Here is a 22,654-nt window from a genome sequence, read left to right as displayed (position 1 = left end):
TATATTCATCCTCCATAAAATTCTTATTACTCATTTTTAATCTTTCTATCATTTGAAATTGTCACCAGTACAGATAAAAAAATTCAGAAGAAAAGTTCAAAAATTAACACTTAACTCTTCCAAAAATATAATGGAATTATGTGCAAATAACTTCTCTGATCAAAATAACATGAGAAAGCTTAGAGGAGAAGTGTAGGCAAAAGAAAAATTATTTGTTTACCTTTCAATTTCAAACTGATCTCCGCTCTGCCTTAGCTTGCCTGACAGAGCTATATTCAGCTTTCAATTATTCAGGTAAGGAATTATATGTTTATGCAAATCTCATGGTAAAAATTCATGAATGTAAGACATATAAGGACTAGAAATGAAAATCAGGTTATGTATAGAGACTGTAAATTAAACATATTATGTAATAAAGGCCTGTTCCTTGTCTATAAGCATTTAAACTGCTACTGGGCATATTTAAAGCCAATAAAACATGCATAGTCTAGTCACCACTTATCCTCTGGAGCTTGAATGTATAAAAACATTTAATCATTCTGCACTTGAAAAATCCCATTTGAACTCGAACTACCTCCTATGACCTTAAAGCTCTCTCAGTGTTCAGCCTTACAGTACTTATAATTTAATCACTGATGATCAAAAGACAAGCACTCACAAAACAGTCAGAGCTTAAATTCATCATCATGTTCTAAATTCGTAGAAATTAACAGAAAGAATTGCACTTGAGCTCAGAATAAACTGAACTGCAAACACACATTAATGACCAACTTCTACATAATGCAGCATCAAGGATGGCTGGCTTATGGAAAAGCCCAGTGCTGGAAGGAAGGAACAAATGAGGTTGCCTCTTTCTCAAAACCCTACAGAACCGTTTTCAGTTTTGCTGAAATTCCTCAAATAACAACAGATGAGGCAATAGAGTTTTCAGGAAAGAATGGTGAAAATTATTCTGAGTGTAAATAAAAAAAGAGTAGAATACTACATATGAATATTAATAGTATTTAAAATTCTTGCTTTTGAAAAAGGGATACTATAATGCAGAGACATTTATTCTCAAAATAAAACAAAACAAAAAAAGGCCACCCCAAAAAAACCCAAAAGAAACCAAACAAACAAAAAAATCCCACCAAACAAACAAACAAAAAAACCCCACACCAAAACCCTGACTAAATTAAAATGAAATCTGTGGTCCTGCAGTTTTGGGTTGCGGTTTTTTGGGGTTTTTTTAAGCCCTAATGTTAAAAATATGCAAATTCCCTGTTACTTAAGCATTCTAAAGAGGAAAAAAAAAGTTTTTGTGCGAATAAATGTCAACAAAACAATTTAGACAAGAACTTTTTGTTTAGGATGAAATGTATTTTGACTTATTAAAATGTAAAAAACCACATTTCATCAGCATCTACTATTTGTTTTTTCATCTTCTACAGAATAAACTTAGAAGAAAAATCAGACTTGCAGTAAAACAGCAAAGAAACAAACATCTGAACTTACAGTGAGTCCTTTTAGGTGAAGTTACTGAGGTAGAAAATACCAGCAAAGTCAATTAAACACTAAGACGTCGCTGCTTGAAAAGTGATTGGAGTGCCCACGGGGATAATAAGCACATACACAGCACACAATAAATAACTGTACCCTTCATAAGGCTGACTACCTGACAGAATTCATTTCGTATTTGAACAATCACAGCCAAGGCTCTGCCGCTATTATTAGCAATAAAATCTTTCTGACAGCAATCATGCCCAACCTGCCACACCAACAGGCAGCACAGACCATTCATGCTGCACTGCAACCACAGGGCCACTTTAACCATTTCCTTCAAGCTGCAGAGAAACAGGAGCTTCTTAACAAACCAAGACCAAAAACTTGACTGACCTCAAGCATAAATGAAGGTTGAGAAAGGCAGATCTGCTTTTACAATTCAGAGCAACCAATGAACAAGAAACCAAACAATACCAGACAAAACCCACTCCAACTATCCCGAACAGGACAACCCACAGAACTCATCTCAACTTCTGAGCAGCTTCTGTAAAATCTAATTGACAAACAGCACAATTTCCAACTCTTCCATCTTATCCTTCAACTGCTAACATAGAAGTTGTGAATGATCTGAGAAGTGAAGCTCAGAAATTTCCATGAGCACATTTGATCTGTTTGATCAAAATTATACATGCACTTAATACTTCAACAAATTAGACCAGAAGGCAACAAGTATTTTTAAATAACATGACTGAACACACTTCATAAAACACTACAGTTTATGCAAAGCTTCAAATACCTAATTGAGCTTCTGTAGTATACATGGCTGCAGCCCTAAACTACAGATTTTCCTTGCAAATGCATGATCAGGCTGAAGCAAATTCCTTCCTGAAAACAGGAATCAAGAGGCCATTTACATGTGTTTTGTTTAATTTCTAATAAAACTGATAAAATTCTATCAACGTGCTTTTAATTGTCCAGCACAAAAATCAATAATTCAGCTCCCTAGAAGTGAGATTGGCAAAAGAGATGTAAAGGATATTATAATCCTATTAAAATATGACATTAACAACATTGTAAAGTGTATTTTACTTTTGGTGATAATCAAGCATTTGACAGTTAATTATGCAAAATTTACTGTACGAGCTTAATGAAAAAAATCTTCAAATCTGACAAGGGACTACCATGTTAAAATTGACTAACCCACAAGAAACAGCTCCTACTTTTAGAAGGTACTATACAAAAAAAATCCCTGTTAACTCAAAGTCAAAAGTGCAACTAACAGAAAGGCCATTTGAGAACAAAATATATTTGAGCATATATAACAAGGAATTTTTATTATTTGTTGAGATTCATCTACTCTAAATATCTGATCAATTTTAAATATACATTTTCAGCTGAGATTAATAAGTCTCAGCAACATTTTTTTCTATTCTGACCATAAAGGTGAGTCTTACTGGGTTAGTACCATCACACCTGTTATTTTTGGTGTTCTACTGCAGCTTCCACAAATAGGAACTCCTAAATCTACTTGTTATATCTTTTGTTCCGTGCATTCCTTCTGAAAAAAAGCATTGAAATAGAAAGCCATCATCTTATAGTTGAACCAAGATTCTAACCAATATTTTGAAGTTATCATTTATTTTGCTGCTAACTTACCAGATTTTCAGCCAAATATAAAAATTCAATGCATTTCACACTGAAATTGGTGAAATCAATTTCTACAAGGTTCCTAGGCACCTGGAAGCAAACCTGAGTTAGGCATAGCCATCTCCTTTTGTACTTGCCCCTAAAAGTATTTTTTTATTTCAGACTTTGAGCTTTGCTTTCTGCTCTGCGGATCCCATAAAGTCATCTTGAATTGACAAGAGCCCTGGTTTGAGACACTGTGAACTCCCAATTTGCTGTATGTAGAACAAGGGAGGTATGCAAGTGAGTAGATGCACTAGTTCCTCAACCCCTTCCAGAAATAACTTTATGGTTGACAGCTTTTTGCATGAAAACCTTTCCCTCACATGCTGCCGATGGAAGAGACTAAAGGTGCTGCTGTTGTCACCTTCTGTGGGTGCACAAGAAAAGTAACTCTTCCTTTGATCACACCTAAGCAGCTGGGTTTACTCTAATTCCACTTACTTGATTTTGCAACAGCACTTTGTTTCACTCACAAAGGAAACACTAAATTATGAGGCCTCATGATTTTTTAAATCCAGTTAAATACAGAAGGTTAGACAGATAATATTTGTGAAACACTGAACTCAGGAAAAAAAGGCAATATTTTCTGAATTATATTTTTAAGAACTACTTACTGTATTAATGTGTCCAGTTAATATCCAGCAACTGTCAAAAAAGTGATCACTTAGCACAAATTACAGACCATATTTTCTGGAAATCAATAGGACACAAAGACACAATATTTGTTTATCCTGTCAGATATTCCTCACAAAAACACATTAATCTGTCCTCAGAGTATCTGGCTGTCCATTTTTTAACTGAAATATCTGAATACAGAACCTTCTAAAATATTTCATATCAACTTTTTTAAAAAAGGACTGACTATTATCTTCTCACAACAGCATTAAAGCATTGCAACTACATCAACACTAACAGAAATAAGCCAACACACAGACTTTTGACAAGAGAATCAGATGCACCATTCAAATGACTGCTGCAGGTCTCTGGCTGTATAAGTGACTTTCAAATTCAGCAGTGGTTCAGATAACAAATGGGAGAATTATGTACCACGAAGTAACAGAACAGATCCCTCCCCATGAGATTACAGTTGAGTTTCACTACTCTAAGGTACATTTTTATCAATTAAATAAAAGAAAAAAAAATTGGTTACGTGGGAAGCATTTATAGAATCAGAAAATACAATACACCAATTCTAAGCAATTCTGAACTTTCATAATATTCAAAATCCAAACAGATTGTAAATGAGCTTCTCATCGGCCTCTTTACCTGCAATCATGTTTAAACTTAAAATCCTGAAATTCCAATATTCCTAAACATTAAAAGGCTTGGACTGAGTTTAATAGTTTCCCTTTGGTATGTTTGGTCTATTAAAAACAACATACTCTTACAATGGAGTTTCGGGAAAAGGAACAGAAACAGTGAAAACTTTAGAAACCACCCTTAAATGATTTAATTTATTCTTTTTTGAAACAAAAGCATTTTATAAACTTTTACGTTTCTCTGTATGTCAAAATTTGCAGCTTAAATTTGTCCAACTGCTCCCCTTCTTCCTATTAAGCACTCAATTAATGAACTGCATTAATTCTAAAACGCCTTGGCTTCAAAGATGAAATGAGCTGCACCGCAAGTGCTATTTCTAGGCGCTCGTTGGGTATTTTCAGGTGTGCAAGAGGGACTCCAGCATTTAGTTTACAATTTTATTTACTAGAAGAAAAAAAAAATGCTTTGAACAGAACATCTTTGCTACAGGGTGCTTCTTCCTCCATTTCAGAGACACTAATTCCGCTTCTGCATGTCTCAGCAGGGGGTACTCCTCTTCCTAGCCCACTCCACGCTCTTTGTATTGCTTTAAACGGCCAGAGAGAACCCAATTGTGTCAGATCCCGCTCCAAAAAGAATTCCCTAAGGTCTCCATTCAAATCCAGATGCAAGAGATAAGCAGCGCCGGGCTGGGAACAGGACTGCAGCTGGGAGGGGAGCATTAGCATGAGAGTCTAAGATCCCCCCTCCAGGCTATGAAAACAGGAACTTGCAAACAGCCCGGAATTGGGCACTCAGTTAGGACCAGCAGCCAGCTCTCCGGATAAACCTTTAAACTGAATCATTCCACATCATACTTGTCAATGCCTTGTCGCTTGGCTCCTGCCACATACCTCTGCACAGAAACTGAAAACTCATTTTCCAAATCAAGGCTAACCCTTCCTGCATCCATCATCCCATGTCCCTCTCTGACATGGCTCCATTCTGCCCAGGCAAGCCTGGCTCTGCCTGACTCGCTGTGCACTCAGAGCAGGCACCATGAGCCCCAAGGAGCTGCTGCACCCAGGCAGTGAGGGCAGTAAACACTGCCAGTGTGAAATACAAAGCTGTGTCTCGTGTCAGCTACATACAGACAACGTGTGTATTTGTGATTGTGATATGTGTGGAGACCGACCATGGGACAGTTTTAACGACGGATTCTAATAATAACTGAGGAAAGTAAAGCATGGAAGGAGGCCTTTGAACCTATCTTCTGTTCGCAATTAACCTTAGTTGATTTAGGAGCATTTGAATTAAAGTGTTACGGATGTCGCTCTTTGCTTGTAGTTAAGCCCTAAAGAGTTTTACAATAATAACCTTTTGAAGTATAATTTTAGAATATTGCTTGTATCCTTGAAACTATAGCTTTGGAATATATATAAAGGAAACATGCTTATCTCACACCTTAACAAAACAGAGAAAAGCAGCTTGAGAAAGGAAGATGAACATCAACTCAAGGATTTATAGTTTTGACCAAGGGAAGATGGACATCACTGTTATGAGATTTATAGTCCTTGCAATTAAAAGGTGGGCCCACATCTGGGGAGCTGGACTTCACCAGATGGGATTTTTGTCTTTCTTCCTTCAGAAATTGGACCACCACCATCTGGGGATACTCCTTTTTGGGATACATCCTGAGAAAAACTAACTCACGATAGTGTATAGAATTGTGACAAAAATTGGGAATAGAAACTGCTGATGAGTAAAAATTGGGACTAGAAACTGCTGAGAAAGCTTATGAGTACCCCTATAAATACCTGTAAGCCTCAACTATCAGTGTGCAGTTGGAGGGAAAACTTCCCCCACTGTACCCAGCGCTGTATTGCTCGTACCTTACCATATTAATTAATAAATTGATTGCTGCTTGAATATTGGCCTAGTCAAGCTTCTTATTTATTACACCAGCAGACGCTTCCCTGTTGGAACCCCAGCTGCTGAGAATTTTTAACTTTCTGCACTAACAGACACTGACCCCCAAGAAAACACTACATTTAACCTGAAGCCAGAGAGAAAGCTTCCAAAATTGAATGATCAAACTGAGATTATGAGTGTGTAGTTTGAAGAGAAGTGTCTAATATCATATAGTAAAAAAAGAGTTTAAAGTTTTAAAATAGAGTAATCTATATAAAAGAAGACAGAAGTTTTAAAGCAGAAGCTAATCCTTCTTCTTTACCTTCTTCACTTTTTTCATGAGTTTTAGTATTGTATAATTAAATTTTAAAATCCACATTACAAATCACAAATAGTTGTTTAAAGTTAAAAATAATTTAAGTATATCTTCTTAATTAAACAATTTATCCTTTAAAATCTTATAAAAGGAGAACTACAACTCCATTTTATAATTTATTAATAAAATACTATAAAACTCACAACTATAAGGATATAATAGAAATAAAAACTAATAAACAAACAAAAAAATACCATCTCATACATTTAATCCCAACCTTAACAAAAAAAAAAAAAAAGAAAACAACAAAAGACAACAACAAAGAAAAAAACCAGAACACACATTCCAAACAAAAAAATCCACACTTAATGGTGGATTGGCATAAAACAATTACTAAAGAAAATAACCAGACTCAAAATAAAATAAAAAAATCATAGTTTAATAATATGTTTCATTAACTAAACCTCACACCATTATATAAAGAAAAACTTTTAAAAATAAACACTTCCCCAGCTCAGATAACCATGCACCCACAGCTGGGCTGGGGATGCTGCCCAGGGGAACACAAGACCCCAGTGCTGGCTGACATCCTCTCCCTGCCTGCCAGCATGGCAGGGCTTTCCCACAGAGCTGCTCCTCCCAGCCCCTTCATTCCCAAATAAATTCCCTATACTTATGAAAGATATGAGCAAGGGTACTTTCATATGCTCTAATTTTCGCTTCAGCTAGAAAAAAATTAGGGACATCTCACATCACAGATGGAGAAAATTGTCCCTTGTCATTGAGGCACATTGTAGATGTGGGGTTAATTCTTTTCTTGCCACTTTTCTTTTATCTTCCTATTTTCTACAACATTGTTCAAATTTCAGAGGGCATTAAAAAGACTAAAGCCTTCTCAGACCATCAATAGAGTCAAAAGGTCTATAAACTACTAAAGAGTCCAAGACATTGACAATGTGATCTATTTAAAAAGGATACAAATAAGAGAAATTCAAATTAATTGTTGGAAGAGAAATCAAATTAATTTTCTACATTTGTGATAACTGGACAGAAGTGGAGAGGTTCACATGCATCATGAGAGTTCTAAAAGATACACCTTAAAACATTGCATCTATAGGAGAGGTTAGAGAACAATTATACACTATGAAGAGTAATGAGCTACTTGAGTTCGGACAAGAATCCTCTCCAGATTTCTACAGGATCTCAGGAATACAACAGCTACCAACTGAGATACATGAGCTCAAACCAAGTTGGGTTATACCTAGGGTGTGAAGGAGGGAATGTGAGCTAAAGAAAAAACGTGGGCAGCTAAGCACAGTCACAGTTCACAGCTATGCTAGCCAAAATAATCAAAATTGCAACCAAGACACAGTGGCCAACAGGCTTTTTATAAAGAAAAATCCTGAAGTACTGAAAAAGGATCATAGAGGTTCATGAGGAAGCTCAAGGTGACAGCCTACTGGATTTCTAATAGGCTTAAAACAAATTTTAAGAAAGCTAACAAACCCCAAGTGACAAGATTTCCTGCAGGGATAAACAGCTAATGGTCTGATTCAGCATGGTCCTTCCTCACTGCTGGGCTGGTTTTTTGAAAATCCTGATTTCAACACTTAGACATTTTACATTGCCTAGCATCACACTGTTCTACCATACCCTGGTAAACAAAATCAAATGCAACATCAGAAAATTTATTTTGATAAATTACTTTTTAAAACAATAATAGGAAACTCTTATTCCAAATGGTAATAATTTGTTTCAAAAATATAATTGTTTGGTTGGGATATTTTTTGCCAGAAAATTACTGCATACAGTTTCACTAGACTCACATATCATGCCTAGAATGCAGTCATGATAAATTTTTTTGTTAGATTTGTTTAGAAAACATCCTTTGCTTTGGAAGTTTTAATAGAGATTTGACAGACAGAAGACCTTTTTTTGACTTGGTTGCAGCCTTTCCACTTGATTCACAACACCATGAATGAATGAAAGTAAGCATTACTCAAGAAATTACTGATTTGGCCAATGAGGTTACTGTAAACAATTGGCTTCCCTATTTGCAACATGACTTCAATTGTGTTTGTTTAGCTAAGCTGTCATGCATTTTATTTTGTATAAATCCATTTAAATAGTGTGACAGCTGCTGTTAGGCCTATGATGGCATGCATGAGGCAGAAAGAGCAGCACAGGCATGTGTCAGGAAAAACAATGCATTAGAAGCACTCCTATATGGAGCAAAAAAGTTTCCTGTTTCTCCCATTCTTAAGCATTATCCTACTTCATAAACTATATCCCTAATGCCATGTTAGCACTTTTTCTCTCTCATTCTCTGCTTTTTTAGCCAACCATGTAAAACAAACTGTCACTGCCTCAGTTATTCCACGCATGAGACACTGGTTGAAATGCCAGAATTTTTAAGAACATTTGGATTTTAAAGCTGTGAGACAAGATTCAACGTTATATAAAAGTCTACCAAGAATCTAAACTAGTTTTCTTGGGTGCAATCTCCTTGTACACAAAACATGACTAAATAAAATCTGCTAGTTAAAGGTGACAACAATTTGATCATATTCAGAACAATTTATAACAGTATGCCTTGTAACCAAGTAACAACAATAATAATGACTTGTCTAAACCAACACTGTATAGGGTTTTGTTCTTTGTTGTTTAGGGCTTTTAGCTTTGTTTATTGAAGTTACTAGTCACAGATTTTACAAGTTGTTGATCAAATACTGTAGGTGAGTGCACCACACAGCAGCTTCTGGCCATCACACACAGAGAACCAGATACCTAGCTCCCGTACTGAGTAGGGATGCTCCACAGAAGCAAGACACTCCTTGCTCAAATTAATGCTCTTGATTCCCAGAGATAAACCTTTTTATTCCTGCTCTGCACAGAGGAGAAGAATGTTACCCCACACTGGAAACAGATGAGGAAACAAGCTGCTACATCCACAGAATAAGCCACTGGAGAATGTGTTGCTCAAAGAAAGAAAGGGCATTCTTCAGTACCCTGCTAGCCAGAATTTCAGTCAATGCTGTGGAACAGTCTCCTCTCTATCAGCATATTTAAAGCAACTAAAAAGACTCTAAAAATCTCCAAACTAGAGTATAGACAGACTGTAACACTTGGCACTGGGGGGACAAAAGACTTCACACAACCATAAAATCATTCAAATCTGACAATTTTTACTCCCAAGTTTTACTCCCAAGAATGGTGTTAACAAAAGTCGGAAGAGACTGTGGAAAGAAATCTGCTCTGGTCTTTCTCCAAAGTTCACTAAATGTGTGATCTAAATGATTTAGCTACATCATTACAAACAAAAGTGGCATGGATTTACAAGGCTTATACATTTTCAACCAAATTTAAACTTTGTTTACATTTGTTTACTGCAATTGTGTAAAGGATTTATGATTTAACATATCCTGAAGTGGAAAAACAGGCAACAGTTGAATCTGGAAGACTTTATCAAGCATCTTGATTTAAATAAACCTTTCAGTCTTTTGAAAGTAAATGCTATTTTTGTTTCAAAAATTAAAGAGCAATATAAATTTATCCTATACACCTCTGGGGCAGGGAGAAGCAGGTATGCTGCATTATCCAAAGTTTGAACTAATTACCTGGGTTTGCAGTACATTTTACTCAAGGATGCAAAAATGGCAATATCAATGCAAGGAAAAAAAAAATCTATTCCTACAAAAACTACACATAGTTGTCCAATAGGCACAAAAAAAATCAAAATAAACACACCATAGTCTATTCAGATAAAACACAAGTTATCACAATATGGAGAAAGTACAAGTAATTTGAATTTTGAATCTACTAGAATTCATCACTGGATTTACAACAAATTAATTTCATGTTTGTTGAATTTCTTTTTACTTTTCAGCCATGTTGTGACTGGCCTTCTGAAAGCTAATCTAAACTGTCTTTAGTCATTTAAATTATAAGCTATATGCCAGTAACTTTGAAAATAAAACAACTGATGGTGTGAGAATCTTGCATTTATTTATCTTTTTTTTTGTTTGTTTTGGGGATTTTCTGTAAATATAAAATATGCCTACCAACCACCTTGAAAAAGGTATTCTTCTTTAGATTACAAAACAAGTTTTATGTGTGAACAAATTCAGGAATGTTTTTTATTTCATATCATCTAATAATACTATTATTAGATGATATAAAATGCGATTTTTCTGAACTGACAAGATGTTGCCTATATTCTCTCTTTTAACTTCAGGTGACTGCTCTATACATATAAAGAGTTACCCATTAGAGCATAACAGTTTGGAGATACAGATCACTAGCCGCTTTTATCATTACAGGCTGAAAAATGTACATATAAACAAAAAATCTTTAGAGAATCCCATAGTTTCAAAATATAACTTTTCTAATCTATTAATTTTAAACATTGTTTAGATTTGTTTTTATGAAAGAAAAGGCTTGACAGTGAATGGATTAAATTCCCGGCTGTCAGCTTACATAGAGACACAGCAACAGCTGAATCATCTTTTGTTTTGCCTTGGAGGGCAGAGGGCTATGGATACATTTAGAATAAAATCAGTCCAAACCACCATAATTCAGATATCTTTATCCTCCCAAAACCAAACTCATTTTTCCACCAGCCACTTGAAATAGATGCAGATTAATCCACCCAAGCTGCTCAGGTGCTCCATGTACCAACAGATCCTTGGTTTGTGGGCAGCCTCGTGCTTCTCACTCTGATGGATTTATCATTTCCTACTAAAGGCAGCAAGAAGACTGCACCACTTATTGCATTTTGGGGTGTGAGGAGAAGAAGACAGTAGCACAGAGTGAAATCCTATCTTCATGATGTACAAGAGAGATTATCTACTCATTTTAACTAAACCAAGGACTTAATTCAAAACTTTAAGCTCCAGAAGAACTTGGTAACTTCAGTTTAAATGAATATGGATTTTACCTTTAGAAAAAATCAAATAAAAATTTGAACAGGAAAAATTTTCCTTTACATTTAATATTCACTATTTCACAATTATCCTCTGTCATTAGAAATTTAAGTAAGAAGAATTCAGTAAAAAAATACTTCCTACCTGACAGGCAACCCTAGCTTATCCTAAAAACCCTACAGTTCAACCAGGTATTGGGAATCAGATCAGAACTTCCCAGTTGCCTCTCACACACACTGAGACAGCCATTTTCACATGAGCCCTCTGGCAAGCTCTCCTCCTGAGCATATGAACATGTACAGGACTATTTTTTCCTTATGGCAGGTACATTTTACAGCAAGAATAGCAGTGGATTATAACTATTCATAAACCTGTTCTGAAACAAGTCTGTACATTTTATAAACAAACCTGAAGTGACTTCCTATAGTCTATTTCTTCATTAAACAAAAAGTCAGAGTAATAATGCAGATATTCTATTAAATAGCTTTCATTATAAAATAATCTGCCACTTGCCAGAAACCAAATTATTCTTGTTTCATACATTTATTAAACAAGGTCTGTAGAAATTAGAAATAATAGGGGGTTTTGTTCAAGTTAAAGTATAGAAGTAAAAAAAAAAAAGTAGGCCATGATGAATAGAAAATATGACATTTAAGGTTAGAAATACATATATTTGGGGCACTCAGAACTCCTTGGACTTGCTGAAAGTGATGTTGTTCTCACATACTCCTTTCTTTTTAAAGAATAAATACCACAACTCTTGAAAAGAGTATCTAAGTCTAGATACTTCCAAAGAAACATTTTTCTTTTTTTTTAAATTTAATTAGCAAATACAGTTGTAAGCATAACAAGACACAGTTACTCATGCTTCTTAAATATGATCTAAATATTAAATAATTATTTCACTTCAAATTTTATTTAAAATGATAGTTCTATCAAAAAGAGTCATAGGTAGTTGTGCTAGGTTATAAATAAATAAAATTTAAAAAACATCAGTGATTTTAAAGCTATGCCAAGGCTAGAAAGAGTTGTTTCAACCCTCTTACAAAACAGAGAAGATGCTATAGGGAAAGACCATATTTTTAAAAAAGAAGACACAAAGACCTGAATTCTCTATGCATTGTTTGCTTTAAAAGGGAAAGAAGAAATATCTTTTCCACTTGTTTTACTATAGTGTCAATATTTTATAAATGGGTTGGTCCTTAACATCTTTTCTCAATGCAGCCTATATTAAATAACTAACCAGAGCATATAATTAAATAAACAAATATAAAATGCCTATGCACAGACTGAAAATGAACATATTTTCAACAGTTATTCAAGTATCCTTTCTTTTTCCATAATATCTACTGGTGTCCATAAATTCTCAGACCTATCATCTTACTTTGACTGCCTCTATGTATTAGCTTAGTTCAGAAAGTCAGCATGAGCAATAATGCAATACAAAGACTTATTTTTTTCACTAATCAGAGATCAAGTATTTACCTTCCACAAGCATGTCTGGCACATCTGCTTGATATCTAGGCCCCACTCTGATTTCTCCCTTGTCTGCTAAAAGTGTTTTCAATGATGGATCATACACCAGTGAATAAAAAAAGGTATCCTAAAAAAAAAGATACATATTTGCAACAGCATAATAATTTTTAAAATTAGGTTTGAAAATCTGTAACACCTTCCACTTGGAAATTTGCATATTCACAGAACACAGATTTGGTACATCAATCTTTATTTTATATAATACTGATGTTTCATGAGTGCTTTTAAAAGACTAATTAAGACTTCTCTCACTGTTAGGACTTACTTCAGAACATAACAATAATGAAAATATCCGTACACAAAAATATATCAATGGATTTGAAAAGAATTAATGTTAAATGCTTACTGAATTTAAAACAACTTTGCACTCATAAGTATCTCAACCATACTGACTTTTCATTATAAATTAATCTCAAAAAATATAAAACACTGTCTATGTAAACCCTTCTCAGGCACTAAAACAGTATTGGCAAATTGGTATAGTCACATAAGTATAGGCCAAGTCCTCCTTTTAAAAATATTTTTACTGATTATCAGTCGCTTGGTGTAGAAATTTAAAAATAAAGACATCCCAATTTCAGTTAGAAAACACTGCCTTCCTGATGTTATATTAAGACACTCCAAATAAAAATATGCTTATTTTAAAAGGTATTTTGCAATATTTCAATTTCTTGGGGAATTTTCTTCCTCTCTGGTAAAGCCAAGCATCCTAAGTATCTTCCAGAGGAAGATGAGGAGATACTTTCCATACAATAGAAGTAAAAAAAAGAAAAAATAAGGAGGAAAGAAAAGCACCGTGTGAATTCCTCCTTCAGTAATTGCTACAGGAAAACATCTCTATATTTTAATCTGTAAGATGTCATATCATTTACTCCAAATTAATTATTTTCTAAATACAAACAGATTCAGAATAAACCTATCATTTAAGTGTGTCAATTAAATTTTTATCCAATAATATTGTTTAAATCAGTGTTGTGAACAACATAATTTTTCTAACCTATCATCCAAGATATGATTTTCAGAGTATTGTTTGCCCATTTGTTAAAAATACAGAAAGAAAAATGAACGTATCCTAATATTTACTTGAAGAGAAATCACAATTACCTCTTTCTCCAGGTATGACAGCACAGATTCTGTCTCATTCAGAAGTGCAACGCTGCATTTTCCCCTACACAAACATAAGCAAGAGTAGTTAACATTGTAAAAAGTTCAAATTTCAAGTAAAGAGTTACTTACAAGAGAACAATCTAGATATATTTTAAACTTCCACATTAAAAGTTTAAAAACACTTTAAAAACACATATATAAAAATGAACATTGCCATACTTTAATAATAGCAAAATTAACACAAAAGCAACAAAACAAATGGCCCTACTGATCCAAGCATTCAAATACATTGGAATTCCATCAAACTGGGAAATAATGTCAGTAATGGAAAGGCAAAAAAAGAGAAGAGTTACAACGGCAAACCATAACTACACACAATTAACAAAAAGGCCTGGATTATAGGAACATCACCTCCAAGTGACTTATCTCCAGTAAGTTTCAGTGTATAATTTGAAAAAAAAAAAAAACAAAAAAACAACCAAACTGGCAAGAACATAAGGTTTTACTTTAAGGCTGTGAAAACAAAGCACTTTTCTCTTTTGAATGGAAGCATTTTTAATAATGAATCATGGAATTGTATTACTTTCTTCTATGCCCACATTAAAGTGCTGATGACCACACTTCTGTGCAGCCTCTGGTTGCCCAGTAGTGGTACTGACCTGCCCACTGTAACATAATCAGTAAATGCAATGGGACTTGGACCCCACCACCCTCCTCCCCTTCTCATCCCATCTCCCCCAGCATTGTCTTGCCTCAAGTTTCTGTCTCCAGCTTCTCTGCAAGTAACCTGCAGAATTATTTTCTACAAATGGTATTTTAAAGAAGCACTCATAGATGTGGATAAAAAATGTTAAGTGTGCTGAATCACCTTGCTAGCAACTCGCATTTTTATGTTATAATTTACAACTGAACTACCATTTTATATATTTGTGTGTGTGTATATAGATAGATGGAGATATATTCATTACCTCTTACACACAGTACCTTGTATTTCATGCACCAAAGTTTTACTCAGTTTAGCTGGTATTTGCCAGGAGGTTCCTGTGGCCTTATACATCAGCTACAGGAAATATGCCCAGAACTCCCATCTACCCTCATGGAACTGACCAGAACACAAATAGAGAAACTTGTTTGCAGAGACCTTCTTGGTTTTAAGATAACACCAAAATGGGTATTGTAAAGTTTTTCTGTCGGAGAGTGCTGACTCTAAGCTCAACCAGAGGCATTAGAAGCCAATTGCTAATGGCTGATCATTAAGTGAACATACCCAACTAATGTCTTATTCATTGCCACTGCACATCCTGGGAAAGGGGGGTAAGCCACACTTTAGGGTCCTGAATTTCTCTTCTTTGTCATACCTGTCAGGAGAACCACACAACCCGAGAAAAACAGCAAGAAGGGGAAGAGAAGTCTGACCACAATACACAACAGCTGAGGAAAATCCTTCTGAGCAGAGAAGTAGGAAACCTTCTAGATACCCCATCATGCCTTTCTTTGAAGGTTTTCTTGAAGCTTTTGGCCTTGATAGTTCCAGAGCATTCACTTCTAAAAATTAATTGTGTTGTAGCATGAAATCAGTTTTCCAACTTTATTTTAATATTTTATTGGGTTTTTTTAGTGTAAAGGGCTAACCAGGAGTTCCCCTTTCCAGTCTGGTTCTATTCCATACAGCTCCAGTGTGCCCTCTCTCTCCACCACAGCCTGCCCTTGTTTAACTTCAATCACCACAGGGGCATTCATTGCTCCACTGCCATGGTGACTCTAGAAGTATTTTATTGACCAACCTCATCTTTTATTGCTAGTCCACTAAAAAATTCATTTTATTTCATTAAGATACAAGATTAGTCCCTGCAGCGTGTCTTCTAAGTGAGTGAGTTTCTATTTGATGGTAAATTTCTTTGTACAGCACTTTAACCATCTAATGGCTGGAGTCACACAGAGGCAACATTTTGAACATAGCATATATGACCCCTTGCATGGACTTGTGTCTCAATATAGACAGCACTAGACCTACAGTAGATCTAAAATAAATAAAAAAAAAACCAACAACAACAACACTCACATTTGAAAACAGGTAAATTACAGAAGTCTTTCTACTTTTGACTCTATTTTACAGTTAGTAATTTCTGCAATCCAGAAACCTGCAATACTTAAGTGATTTAGAATCTTTACCAAATTCATAAAAGCCTACTGCTTATATAACTCCTCCTCTCCTTTCCCATCAGAGGAAAAGCTTCTCTGTATAGTTGCAAGATCTCTGCTGGACTGAACCGAGCAATTAGTTCATTGCAGTATGAACACTGAGCACCCCTCAATCATGGATGCTACAGTAATAACTTAAATGAATATTGACTTGTAGTAATATGCCCCTTAATATTCTCCAACCACCACTGCACTTTTCACCCATTCTTCAATACTAATAATCAAACACCCTGGAGAAAAAGGTAATGTCATTTAAACCACATTACAATACAACTTGGGAATTAGTATTTTAAGGGATGTATCTGAGAACCCATAACTTCTCTGGATTTAAAAATTGTATTTTCTTCCTTACATTGTTCTGAAGTTTTATTCCTTAATGTTTTTAAATTATTTAAGATAATTGGGAAAGATAGAGCTATTTAAAAAAAAATATGTAACAGCATAAAGTCTGACTCTTCCAAACTAGACAGAGAAAAGAAAGGGGGAGCTAGCTACCTACAAAAATAAATGAAAGAGAGTGTATGCTGCATTTAGCAGATTATAAAATCAGTTACACACCAAAATAAAATTATACTTTCTTCTCTCAGAAATCCTACCGTCATTACGTTTTGAGTATTATTTACATTACTGGCATACAATGTCATACGTTCATTGTTGTGTTGGAGTCTCCTGCCTGAAATGCATCATTAAACTGAACTCAAGTAAAAATTACAAAGAATTGACCAATTAAAAAAAAAAAAGAATTGTCTACTATTTTTCCACATATGAAACCTTCCTCCTCTTATGTAACTCTGATTCCCTGATTTAAGCTGTATTCTTCCAACAAGCAGCATTCTTGACTTGACTGGCATCATCAAGGTGAATTATTAGTTAACAGCATCAGAAGGTCTCAATGTTAAGATGACACGTCTGATTTTGACCTTTTTCTCAAATTAAAAATATACAGAAAATTTGGTTTTTACTTCCTACAGAATTAGGCAAAACTTATCTTGTAGGAATATTGAGGGAAAGTTTAAGCAACCCCAGCAATGCACAAATAACAGTAACCAAAAAAGTAAGTTAGCTTTTATGTCTTCATTAAAACTTGATTTTGATGAGATTAAGTTGTGCCTTCAGAATCCTTTTGCTCTTAGATTTACTTCATATTTAAACTGGTCACAAATAAAGGGTTGCTCCATTGAGCTGACAAGAATGCCAACAAAACTTATTATATAATTAAATCAGCCAGCAGCAAAAAATAATTTAGAGGTCTTGCAGTAAAAGGAGACAATAAAACTCACCTATAAATATATGCTCATGGTATTGCCAGCTTCTATCATATAAACCGCTTAGGATTCAATTTCTTCTCCTGTCCTAGTAACCAGAGCCACAACTCGTAACTTTCTTCTTTAAAGCATTAATCATGCGAAAGCTCTTTTCACATGCTACACCTTCCTTCACTCTCATTTGTTAGAAGCTTTTGTCTGCTTGTAATTTTTTTTCTGTATGTTCCAGGTGACTTCACCAGTGAGTGGACAATTTCTGATCATTTACACCCATCAGCTAAGGGACGCCTGACAAGCTATTTTTCCACACCTACAGCCTACTTCCACACCTCAGGGAAGCCCTTCTGTTACCATACAGAAACGAGACTCACACTCTCTCCGGAAAAAAAAAAAAAAATTAGTTCTCAAGTGCCTTAATGATTTTGTAGGAAAGGATTTCTTCAACAGCCCTAGCAGAAACCCAGAACCATACAGTCCCAAAACTAAAACTCTAATCATTGACAGCCAAAACCTCAAAGCACAGAGACATGATGAGGATAATAAGGAAATGATAAGAAATACCAGTTATCATGGTAGATAGAAGTCTCATTGAGGGGAACATAAGGATTTGTTTCCCCTCCCCTCAACCCTTGTTTTATGGAACTATTTTTCCTGGGATAGGTGGGAGGCTGTTTACTGTGGAACAAACAAAAAGAAAATTAAATTCTAAAAAATAAGTGACAGCTTTGTGAGGCACTCATAGGTCAGACTGTCTTGGACAAGTCAATATGGAGCTCATGAAAATCAACACTCTATGTGAGATGTCAGTTACCATACCAGTCCTGAAGGACAGATTTCACAAAGAGTAAGCTGAGGTAAGACCTAAGAGATGTTGAAAACTAAAGATAACAATATGCCATGTTTCAGTGAGACCTAATAGAGGAATGAAAAACATGCAGGAACTTACTTCAGACAAGAATGTGACAACAATCAGTATTTAGATCAGAGAAGGACAAGACTGCCCTTACTAATCTGGTACAATGAAGGCAAAAGATGACGATAACCAGCTCAAGAGTTTAAAGTAGCATGAAAAAAAGTTGTACCAAGGTTATTATACCAGACAATGTTATCAAAAGATATCAATAAAGTCTGGTTAAACACCTAGACCAAAACACCAAATTGCCCAGAAGATAGAATGAAATGCCTTCTTGTTTGCACTGTCTAGGCAGTTGTTCTTTAACAAGCTTTTTCTTAAAGTAATCAAAAATATAGATTAAAATCTTTATGAAAATTTTAAAAAGCTGATGCAAACGCTTACATTTTAAAACTATCAAAATTAATCAAAATCAACAGCAACTGCCTCATCATTTCAGCCCTAACTTATATACCAGTGGAAGCCTCTACAATTCCAGTTCTGCTGTTCTTGTGGGCTATTTCTTCATGTTTTCACCAGATGACTAAGACAGCCCATGAGATACAAACTTTTAAAAACAGAGATTTCTTGAAGAGAAAGTATGCAAAAAAAATTACAGAAAGAAATGAAAAGAAACAAAATACCTGCTGCCTCTTAGTATGAATGATAAGATGGGAAAAGGCACCTTCATGGGTTCAGTACCATGCCAACAAAATCTCCTATTGGAATGTAGATGTAGTCTGGGTGACAATGATGCAGTGCAAGAACTCTCAGAACTCATTGCTCTGGCTGTTTACTGTGGAACAAACAAAAAGAAAATTAAATTCTAAAAAATAAGTGACAGCTTTGTGAGGCACTCATAGGTCAGACTGTCTTGGACAAGTCAATATGGAGCTCATGAAAATCAACACTCTATGTGAGATGTCAGTTACCATACTAGTCCTGAAGGACAGATTTCACAAAGAGTAAGCTGAGGTAAGACCTAAGAGATGTTGAAAACTAAAGATAACAATATGCCATGTTTCAGTGAGACCTAATAGAGGAATGAAAAACATGCAGGAACTTACTTCAGACAAGAATGTGATAATAATCAGTATTTAGATCAGAGAAGGACAAGACTGCCCTTACTAATCTGGTACAATGAAGGCAAAAGATGACGATAACCAGCTCAAGAGTTTAAAGTAGCATGAAAAAAAGTTGTACCAAGGTTATTATACCAGACAATGTTATCAAAAGATATCAATAAAGTCTGGTTAAACACCTAGACCAAAACACCAAATTGCCCAGAAGATAGAATGAAATGCCTTCTTGTTTGCACTGTCTAGGCAGTTGTTCTTTAACAAGCTTTTTCTTAAAGTAATCAAAAATATAGATTAAAATCTTTATGAAAATTTTAAAAAGCTGATGCAAACGCTTACATTTTAAAACTATCAAAATTAATCAAAATCAACAGCAACTGCCTCATCATTTCAGCCCTAACTTATATACCAGTGGAAGCCTCTACAATTCCAGTTCTGCTGTTCTTGTGGGCTATTTCTTCATGTTTTCACCAGATGACTAAGACAGCCCATGAGATACAAACTTTTAAAAACAGAGATTTCTTGAAGAGAAAGTATGCAAAAAAAATTACAGAAAGAAATGAAAAGAAACAAAATACCTGCTGCCTCTTAGTATGAATGATAAGATGGGAAAAGGCACCTTCATGGGTTCAGTACCATGCCAACAAAATCTCCTATTGGAATGTAGATGTAGTCTGGGTGACAATGATGCAGTGCAAGAACTCTCAGAACTCATTGCTCTGGGCTCCCACCAAGTCAATGAAACTTTATATGCATTGCTAATTCAGATACAAGCTGAAGAAAGAAAAACATATGTGCAGGCATGACCCCAGAGACTTGGAAATAACAATCATCAATTGCCCTCGTGAAAACAACAGAATTATGTTAAATAATTTTGTACAGATATATACCAATTGTGTCTTGATGATCTGCATCAAGAAATGTTACTGTCTCAGTAGACATTTGGAACACAGAAGCATGAGTCACTAGCTAGACAGTCTGAGAATAAAATAACAGGAAAGAATATTAGGAAATATTATGCTGGTGAGAAACATCTGATTTGATTTTAACATATGCTGTAACTTCAGTGGGAATCAGAGATTAAACTCCAATGAAGGTACATAATGAAGAGGGATAGAAAGGAGCAGGTGCAGGAGTAGAACTCCAGAGTAATCTTTCCCACATCCAGCATAAAGGGAGAAAAGGGGGGGAAAAGATACAGATATTGAGTTAAGGAGGAGACAGCTACCTGAAATAACACTTTTTTCCCTGAACTGTCTTAAATGAGAAAGTGTTCTGAAGATTTCCAATCAAACACGCACTTTGAGCCAAGTCTTGATCCCTTACAAGCAATGATGATCCCTACACTGCAATGATGATCACCAAACCACAGAGTGGGAACTGCAGAGTCCAAAGAGCTCCTACTAATTATATGAAATTGATTCTCCACTCACAGCAAGACAGTACTAAGAGTTCTTGTGTATTTTCCTTTGAAGCACAATTTAAGGGGCACAGAATGTGCTGACAGACACATACCAATGTCTTTACAGCAAATTTCAAGTTCTCAAGACTGCAAAGAGATTAACTGGGGAGCAAGCTATTGTATAACACTAAAAACAAGCAAAAAAAAATCATCCTAATGATTTAAACCTGTAATAGATCCCTAACTACAATCTGACTTTTAAAATATTCAATCAATATATAGAATTGTCAAAAAAAAATCTGCACTGATTTATAATTAATTGGCTCAAGTCTGTCCATTTACAGAACCATCTCAAACCCAAGGAAGAAAACCCAAACAAAAATTTGATGGGCGACTACTGCTGGGATCTGTGCCTCTGACAAAGTAATACCAATCTTCTAAAGAATACAAGATTGTGTATCTGTGGCCAAAAGATAAATCAATAAATGTGGTATTATCTAATTAACATGCACTTGATCAAATAAAATCAAAAACAGAATGCACAGGAAACTAATTTATGCACATCTAAATGAACTAGTAAATTCCTGGCATCTAAACATGTGCATAGATCATATGGATGGATGGCCCAGGATTTTGATACTGCATGTGGCATTTAGTCAAAAACTTCAGAGTTTTAATTTTAATTTGAGCTGGAGTGCTAATTTTGTGCACTCCAAGTTGGTAAGATTTACAGGCAGTCTCCTGAAGCAATCATGCCCAACTGACATGGATTTAAAAGTAATCAAAAGGTAAATATTTTCTCAACATGGCTATAGTAAAACTACATATTTTGATATCTCAAAACAAGCATAAGTTAAGATGTACTTTCTGTAAACTGGAAACTGCATTGTTGCAAACTCAAGTGACTGACATTTTCTCTCTAATTCATGCTAAAAAGTAAAAGAATTGGTGTCTTTTCGCACAGCAGCAGTGATGCACATGAACTGAACAAAACCACAGGAAGCCTGTTAGGAATGATTTTCCATACATTGATTAAACCATTTGGGTTGGAGAACACCTTTAAAATCATCCAAGTCCATTACAAGCTGCCCAGCTCAGAAGCAATGCACATCACTCCAAGCAACTGAAAATGAGAAGTTTTGCACCCTATGAAAGGCTCCTACTTTGTAATTATGTCACTACAGGGAAATATGTACTGATTTTCAGATATTTATGTGAGAGTTTTCCACTGATAAATACACTTTTTCTTACACTGTTGCTAGTACTGGCTGTTGATCACATACAAAAACAGGATTCTGTCCTGAACTGAATTTTTATTTTAATTTAGGTAAGAATAATTTGAATTTTACTGGAAAAGGAAAAAAGAAGAAAATAGTTAAACATGTTTCAAAAGTCTCTTGCTCCAAATAAACTCATTCCAGAAGGGAAGAATACCTTGCTTAACAATCTAAATGATTGGGTAAGCACATGCCCATGCAAAAAAAATTCACTCCTTATCCAGTCTGATTATGCCAGAAAATAATCAGGTTTATAAGGATCATAGAAAGCTTTTAAAAAGTAACTAAAATTTGTATATATACTCACACACCCTGTCTGCAGAAAATTCTAGTTT

At 35.1% G+C, this 22,654-nt stretch overlaps 1 protein-coding gene across 2 annotated transcripts in view; it reads right to left on the bottom strand.

Moving 5' to 3' along the window:
- Positions 1-22,654, bottom strand: part of MTA3 (metastasis associated 1 family member 3) — a 140,185-nt gene that overhangs the window by 89,335 nt on the left and 28,196 nt on the right. For both annotated transcript variants that reach the window (XM_031059739.1, XM_014308016.2), the window contains exons 5-6: positions 14,200-14,263; positions 13,045-13,162 (exon numbers count right to left, since the gene is read on the bottom strand). In XM_031059739.1, coding sequence (XP_030915599.1) covers positions 13,045-13,162; positions 14,200-14,263 — 182 coding nt within the window. The remainder of the gene's footprint in view (positions 1-13,044; positions 13,163-14,199; positions 14,264-22,654) is intronic.

This window comes from Geospiza fortis, unplaced genomic scaffold, assembly GCF_000277835.1.
Source record: "Geospiza fortis unplaced genomic scaffold, GeoFor_1.0 scaffold41, whole genome shotgun sequence".
Taxonomy (NCBI): domain Eukaryota; kingdom Metazoa; phylum Chordata; class Aves; order Passeriformes; family Thraupidae; genus Geospiza; species Geospiza fortis.
This window is presented reverse-complemented; position numbering and strand designations above follow the sequence as displayed.